This window comes from Drosophila hydei, unplaced genomic scaffold (genome assembly GCF_003285905.1).
Source record: "Drosophila hydei strain 15085-1641.00,03,60 unplaced genomic scaffold, DhydRS2 tig00000149-arrow-pilon, whole genome shotgun sequence".
Lineage (NCBI taxonomy): Eukaryota > Metazoa > Arthropoda > Insecta > Diptera > Drosophilidae > Drosophila > Drosophila hydei.
In genome coordinates this window covers 6480901-6489502 of record NW_022045678.1, presented here as the reverse complement: position 1 = coordinate 6489502, position 8602 = coordinate 6480901, and the positions used below count along the sequence as shown (strand labels likewise).

General features: G+C 37.8%; 1 protein-coding gene across 1 annotated transcript; it reads right to left on the bottom strand.

The window, feature by feature from the left end:
- Positions 1 to 4282: 4282 nt before the first annotated feature.
- LOC111594761 (odorant receptor 22c) lies at positions 4283 to 8602 on the bottom strand. Its single transcript, XM_023308210.2, has 6 exons — positions 8094 to 8602; positions 6691 to 6881; positions 6451 to 6632; positions 5318 to 5419; positions 4389 to 4541; positions 4283 to 4333 (listed from the first exon to the last, which is right to left on the bottom strand). Exons 1-6 carry the CDS (start codon positions 8600 to 8602, stop codon positions 4283 to 4285), a joined length of 1188 nt encoding a protein of 395 aa, XP_023163978.2.

Below are 8602 nucleotides of genomic sequence, written 5' to 3'. Positions count from 1 at the left end.
AGGGACATTGTCGATAGGTTTAAAAACAATTTTCAGTGGCCAATGAAACTCGACTGCAGGTAGAAACTTTTAACTTTCGCTGAATACCTGCTACCTGCCACCTGCCTCCACCTGGCATCAATAATTTCTCCCATGTTTGAAGCATCATAATAACAACAACAACAACAACAGTAACAAAAAGCAAGCAAATCAGCAATTATAGCTACAGTCAATGGTTTCATAGTAGGAATTGCGTCGCAGCAGCGCAGTCGGCGCCAAACTACAGCCGCTAAATGGAGCACAGGCACTGGCAGCGCAGTCGATGTTACCGTTGCAGAAAACGCTAGAAGGAGATGGCGTGGCAGTTGTAATAATAACGCTAGTTTTTTCTTCTTAGCATAAAAAACAACAAAGCGATGCACTAGCCATTATGAAACGGTAAATATTTTCTGTTCCTTTTTATGCTGCTCTTCGGCTCAGCGAACCTCTGGCTAGACACTGCTTCTAGACCGCGGCTAATTTAGCTCTCTGTTTTCTTGTTCTTGTTCTTGTTCTAGCTTGAAAAACAAATGTTGTATCGCATGCCTTTAGCTGCTGCTTTAAAATGTATTTTATGTTGGCTTACAAGAGAGGCGTACATAATACAAAAGGGCGTGAAAGCTGTATGCCCTATATAAAATATTTATAAATTCGGATAACTTAAGTCAGCTTAGTACAGCCCTGACTGGACGTATCATCCACAATAATGCTAGATGAAATACAAATACCAAACATTACCTAGGCTAGAAGTCAACAGCAAGACACAGAAAATAATTGGCAGTTTGCTTTGAGATTACTCTTGGGGACTTGGATATTGGTGACTGCGTGGCTGCAAGGAATGGCCTCAGTCTTAGTTTGGACTGCAACTGCTGATGGATGTCTCCGGGGCCAAACATCAAACCAAATTAGCAGTTTCTAGTAAAGCCAGAATGCGGAATGCGGAATGCGAAATGCGAAATGTGTATTTCGTGCGCCAAGGCACAATAGAGATTGACGACTAACTGACAGACAGATGTATAGCTATGCTTATGCTGCTTATGTGCGTCGGTCAGTCAGATTGCCTGGCAGGCTGTCCCGCCAGGAAAAGAGTGAATAAAGAGCGTCTCAATGTAACGTAAGCTTGTGTGAAAGAGAGACGGAGAGAGGCACACAGATAGAGAGTAGCGGGCGCACTATGCATGCGAGTGTGCGTGAGTGTGCGTCAGTGTGTGTGTGTGCTTTGGAGTGGTTGCGTTTGATGTGCAAAGTGCGTATAATGTTTGAAAATCTCCATAAAACATGCAATAAAAGCGAAAGAGCTATGGCAAAGAGCACAGGAGCCACCTTCTGTAGGCGGAGCTAAGTAAAATTTGTTTCTCATAATGGAAAAATGCAAGATCCACATTAAAGCATAACAAGCAAATGTCTAACGAACCACTCTAAGTAGCACATGTATTTTGTATTAGTGTTCTAATTCAATATTTCAGAACAATGTGGACAAAGTTAATTTACACTTTTAATTACTTTATAATGCCAATAAATTGTTGTTGGTATATAAGGTCAATAACAACCTAAAATTTATTTGCAGCTTGAGTTCCCTACTGATCGACATCATATCATCATTACGATAAGTCATGACTACAGCCGTGGTATTCTGACTCCGCCAGAAATGACTGTTGAGTCTCTTTGAGCTCCAATTATATAAAAAATATCAGGATTCTTCAATAGTTTCGATATATTTTTATTCATATTTATTCAGTCATCGAAGTTCTTAAATCGCGATTTCTTTATCACCTCCACACATATTTTCACTCATTTCCATTCTTAGTTAGACAGAAGGCTACAGTTTTTTACTGCTACAACATAGATATATAAATATTTATGGTGACAAAATGCAGCTTTCTCGATTACGATAAGTCCTGCCGCGTTATATGCTTTACACTTTCTGCGCGTGGAGCACATTTAGCGAGTTATCTATTTTATAGTTTGAGAAAAATAATTATTTGATTCGAAATTGATTTTTGGTTTGATAACTCTGTCCATATTTGATGTTCAAAAGCATTCCTTTTTATATAACTTTCAAAATTAAAAAGATTTCATTTTAAGTCCATAAATCCTCTTGATTTTCTTTCAGAGGAGCTGATCCGTCAGTACGATTGTTTTATAGAAAAGTAACGTCTGAGTAATTAAACGAGCTAGTAATTTTCCTGACTTACTGAAACATACGAAACATACATATAGCGAACCTTTACCATCAATATATAAATGAAGATACCACATTTAGAATCTGTACCATATATAGAATCTGTACCATATATAGAATCTTTTATATACTCGGTATTTTTCAGTTGATCCCTCCCGATGGCTGGGTTGAGGACTCTTCGTTGTTTTCAGAAACCAACTTTCGAGTCGGAGCTCTGTATAAAATGTATTTCCGATTCCACTCTCCTTGCCACAAACTGCATTTCAATGCAGATTAACGGAACAGCTGCAAGGACAATCGCTTTATTCCATCAGCAGCTCCTCTCCGTTGGCCCACAGCCACTGACTACTTTACACTAGGCGTTCTTAATGACATTATCTGAGTATGAGCAACTCTCCTGTGGATTGCATGAGGTGTTTTACTCCTTTCAGCATCATCTGCTGCTGGCTGTTGCGTTCAGTTTAATTTTCTCATTATGCAAATTTATGTGACCGAGCGTCGATTTTTTGCAAAAGACTTATCTTCCTTTAAATTTAAATGTATATATACATATATAAATAGCTAAATTACTAAGAACATAGAATTTAAGGCTAAGTATGGAATGTTATTAAATCGCTACATTATATTAGAGTTAGATTAGAGGATAGAGGAGAGAGGATAGAGGATAAATGAAAGAGGATAGACGATAGAGAATAAAGGATAAAGGATAGAGGATAGGGGATAGAGGATACAGGATAGAGGATAGAGGATAGAGGATAGAGGATAGAGGATAGAGGATAGAGGATAGAGGATAGAGGATAGAGGATAGAGGATAGAGGATAGAGGATAGAGGATAGAGGATAGAGGATAGAGGATAGAGGATAGAGGATAGAGGATAGAGGATAGAGGATAGAGGATAGAGGATAGAGGATAGAGGATAGAGGATAGAGGATACAGGATAGAGGATAGAGGATAGAGGATAGAGGATAGAGGATAGAGGATAGAGGATAGAGGATAGAGGATAGAGGATAGAGGATAGAGGATAGAGGATAGAGGATAGAGGATAGAGGATAGAGGATAGAGGATAGAGGATAGAGGATAGAGGATAGAGGATAGAGGATAGAGGATAGAGGATAGAGGATAGAGGATAGAGGATAGAGGATAGAGGATAGAGGATAGAGGATAGAGGATAGAGGATAGAGGATAGAGGATAGAGGATAGAGGATAGAGGATAGAGGATAGAGGATAGAGGATAGAGGATAGAGGATAGAGGATAGAGGATAGAGGATAGAGGATAGAGGATAGAGGATAGAGGATAGAGGATAGAGGATAGAGGATAGAGGATAGAGGATAGAGGATAGAGGATAGAGGATAGAGGATAGAGGATAGAGGATAGAGGATAGAGGATAGAGGATAGAGGATAGAGGATAGAGGATAGAGGATAGAGGATAGAGGATAGAGGATAGAGGATAGAGGATAGAGGATAGAGGATAGAGGATAGAGGATAGAGGATAGAGGATAGAGGATAAAGGATAGAGGGTAGACGATAGAGGATAGAGGTTAGAGGATGCTGTTTTGAAAGTAAATATATTTGATGTTTTCTGTTGTTTTGTTGAAAAAAAGAATTTTAGTTGAGCTACAGAAAATTCACAGGTGTTATTGGTTTCGCAATGGTTTCCTTGTTTGTTACCTACTATGCCTTGTGTTTCCTGCTATGCCTTGTGTGCCTATGCAATGAATCATACTCCGATTCATTTCAAGAAATATTCACAGTAAAAGCCAAAGAATTATTTGAAGCGAATGAAATTAATTGAACTTTTATTTTTACATATGTTTGAGATGCAATTTATATATTTATATTTCAGAATATATATTTATATATAAATAGAAAAAATAAAAGAACAGCTCTATTAAGTAAAACGATATTTCTATGTAACTAGTTAAACGCGAACCAATTAACAGGTATTTTTCTGTGTCATTTCTAGACATGAGTATACTAATAATGGCATCGATTTGGTCCAAAGTATATGCTTTCGAATAGTCTCTCCGTCTTAATCGGACGATATATATAAATATATATAGATTGTTGCGCCTTTTTGTGCTTCACAGAAACGTTTTCAGTAGCGCTATATAAGAGCCGGTTGTGCTAAGTATCTGTAATTGATATATTCATAAATAGAGTACTTTTATTATCATTTACGAGTCGTACCGAACTGAAGGCGGGCAGCGAAGGGGTAAAGAACGGCACGGCAATTGTTTTCTCCCGCTGCGAGCGCCGCAAGATCATTAAGATCATTTTTCTAGTCCTCACATCGCATTTGTACCATGCAACGTCATAGAGCGTCCCAGCCACAGACAAGCTCTATAAGAAATAAGGACTGATTGAAGAAATAAGCTAGCCAAGAAAAGTCGATATATCTTAATAAAAAGCCAGCAGTTCTCTAGGCAAGACTACCCGACTATGAGATATCCTGAACCCTTATGCAGATCTGCTAATCTAATCATTTCACGCTTCTTCCATCCTTCATACATGACAAGCCAGTAGCAGACTCTAATGGCCAGCCACGCTAATGAGTTTGACTATGACAAATTATTATTGAATAATTTTATTTCTTAATTTTCTTTTCAGAGTGTGATAATGACTTCCAGATGTGGGTTTTTTTAGCTTTGTGGAACGGGGAGAGCGGTATCCATAGTACTGCTACGACTCCTTCTGCCTATGGCATGCCTTACAATGGATTCAGGGTTAGAAATTTTGATAACTAAGATATGGGCTGGTTCAGTTATATATATGTATAGTATAGCAGATTCACCCAGCAGTCCTTGATACTAGAGTCTAGGATTTGCATGATGAGTAAAGCACGCAAATCAGAAGAACAGGGATCTCAGAGACGTCATTAATTACCCATACTCATATATCACAGCACATCAATGCTCAGCAGCAACATTCACATTTTAGTTTTATACTCATCATGGTCTATATGTATATATAGATATATATGTGTACATCCATCTCGCCTCCACACGCCTCCTTCCGCCTGTTACATAGATTGTAGTCAATCCAGTATATCCATAATTCCCATTTCCAATGAGAATATAAAATATAATGAAAATACAAAATAAAAACATCTGAATTACACTTTCGCTGACATGATTGCTGCCGTAGCAATAGAGAAAGAGTTGCGTCAGGGCTGCCACGCTGTAGCAGATGTAGGTTAAGCCGCTTAACGAGGAGGTGTTCTACCAACGGGCGAGTGGTACATGAAAGAAAAGCAATACAAGTTGTTATTAGCTGACTTTAAGTACTTTTCTTTAAATGCTTAATTGCAATAATTCTTTACTTTTCAGAGTTTTCCAATATTCAGTAAACACGTAAGAGAGCTCTAGGAGATACCCTGAACATATGCCGACTTACAGAGTAAATCTACAAAAATTTCATGCGGAAAAGAGAAGACAGAAAAAATACCTAACCTTGTCGTTAATCAGATTGATATTGTTTATCGAAATTATTGCTTAGTTTTTCATATCAACTGCAGCTTGTGATGTGATTTGTATTCTTATGATTTGTATTATTATGATGATGATGACTTCTAGAACAAACTTTTTAACTTATCGTATTTGTATTAAGAGCCACTCCCTTCCTTATAGGCTTGATCAACACAGAGACGAACACATTTTGAAAAATGCAATCAATTGATAATTGAATTGATTATTATCGAAAATAAGGTAATTGTTTGAGGTTTCATACCGCGTATGGCGTTCACGAATATATTTGAAATTTCAAGTCTTTAAAGCTTGTAGATTCCCAGATCGATCTGAATGCATACGGAAAAACGGAAGAGCAGATGGTAAGTTCGAATCAAATCGTCGTCCTGAACATGGATATATATGTACTTAATTTGCTTTGGCAAATACGTACTTATGAATGTCATCTAGAAGGAAAATTATTCAACAATTAAATTGCCCTTCTGCAGTCCAAGCGAATCCGCTGCGTAAACTGCGCAGTAAGCAGAGCGCGAGTGTGTATGTGTGTGTGTATGTTTGTGTGTATATGTATAAAATAGTCGTAGAATGATTGGAATATCACCTCTTCACAGGGTTCAGGGTATCTCCTAGTCGAGGAGTCTCGATTTTCATTTTAGACTTTTCATAGAGACGGATATGCGTAAATCGAAATATTAGGTGTACCTGACTGATCTTTAAGTTCTTTAACTTATTCACTAATATGTCAAATATTGCAGACAGAAATTTGATCGAGTTTGGTAGCTTACCAACATAATATCCAAGATAGTTGAGCAGAGTACAAAAGCTGCGGACAGGAAGTGCATCATCACGATAACGGTAAACTGCCTCGTGAGATCTGTACACAAGTCGATAATTGCATTATGACGCTTTATAATCCCGACCAGCTGACCCCGCATGCGAGCGTTTGCTAAAGGAGTGTATATCTCCACTATATATTGGGAAGTATTGTTTATTGGATACATAGACTCATATTAGCGTTGACTTACACCCATCCAGGGGAACAAAAATAGAACGAATATCCTGCTGTATCACGCGAAATACTCCGCTTATGTACAAGCAGCTGCACAGAAAGAATCCATCTACGAAGCTAAAGGTGAACACGGTGCAGGCACCAGAAGCTGTCAGCAGCAAATAGGTGAGTGGAAATGAAGCAGGCTGTGTCGCAAATTCAGGTAGTCTGTAAATATAAATATTAAAGCTCGAGTTAATGTAATTGTAAATTTAAACGTTAATTACAACGTAATTGCAAATGCTAATGATGGGGTTGATCTGAGTTCCCAATCTGATATATTCCACAACAAGCGATACAAGAATGCAACCGAGCAGATTGTTTGTCAATTTGTTGCCGCTATAGGTAAACTAAGCTTTAAGCTCCATCTACTCAAATGCCTTTTCAAATTCCAACTCGTTCTGAATTACATTGTTAAATCTTCCAAGGAGCAGCATAGCAAGTGAGGTTAGAGCTCAAAATCTGTGTGTTCGGACATTGAAATCTCACCTCATATGTGTTAATAAAATTAATGGCAATCAATTCTTCAAATGTGTTGAATATGTTGTATAAATACCACTGAAGGACCTTCATTAATACTTTAAAGATAAATTACAATAACAAGCCGCAAATCAATTTCAATTTCAATTCCGTATTAAATTCTTAATTTTCTACATTCTAATTAATTTTTTTTTCATTCTTTGTATGTACAACTTCACACAAATACCTATACTAACTATAAAAGTCATATAAATATATTTATGAATGTGTGCGACAAGCAATTAAATTAATTCAATTACAAGTAAAGTTGACAATTACTAAAAATGGAGCGAGATGGCGAAATGAAAGTGCAGTGTGGTGAATATTGTATTCCACCCGAGTATGTTGTGTTTCATTTCTTATTTGATCGGCTTTAAACGTATTTATGAATGTGTGCGACAAGCAATAAAATGAGTTTAACAATTACGAGTTAAGTTGTGTTTTTTAAAGATAGAGCGAGATGGCGAAATCAAAGTTGAGTGTGGTGAATATTGCATTTTACCCGAGTTTGTTGTGCTTGCATTTCTGAGCATCTTATTTGTTCTGCTTTAAACATATTTATGAATGTGTGCGACAAGTAATGAAATGAATTCAACAATTACGAATTAAGTTAATGATTTTTAAAGATAGAGCGAGATGGCGAAAGTGGAGTGTGGTGAATATTGCATTCCACCCGAGTTTGTTGCGTTTGTATTTCTGAGCGTCTTATTTGATCTGCTTTAATGGGCTTAAGTTGTGGAATATCTATATACACCACGGACATACAAGATCCCTTGTTTGTGTCTTCATATTCTATTCATATTCATATTCTTTTATTGTGCAGAGCGGACAGACAAGTAATTTCAAAACAAGTTCACTTACAGTATATTAAATGGCAGCTCCACTTGACCGGGTAATTCGTAAATCCAGCGGTATAAGGCCATTATTAAAGGCTGAACATTGAAGGCCATGTTGGTTAGCGAGCCGGAACTAAGCAACAGAAGACTAAGTCGATTTGCTACTGTGGATATACCAACTAGCAGTTTCTGCGCCTCATAGCTGCGGTTACTGTACAATGTAGCACGCAGTCGCTCGACGAGTTCGAACCACTGACGATGGTGCATCAAGAATATAGACAACTTGAGCACACAAACGGCCTTGGTGCTGCCCGGACAGAAAGCTTCCAATGCTCTTACCAAAATATCCAAATTAGCACAACCATAGAGATTCTCTCCACAAGCACCGATCAAGACGACACAGAAACTAAACGCACAGATCAGATTCATGGTGCAGCTGCGCCTTTTCACTGGCCAAATGCCCACAATTAGCCCAGATAAACGTGGTATCCTATAAAAACTTTTTCCAATTTCTGGTTCATGGCTGGGTACCAT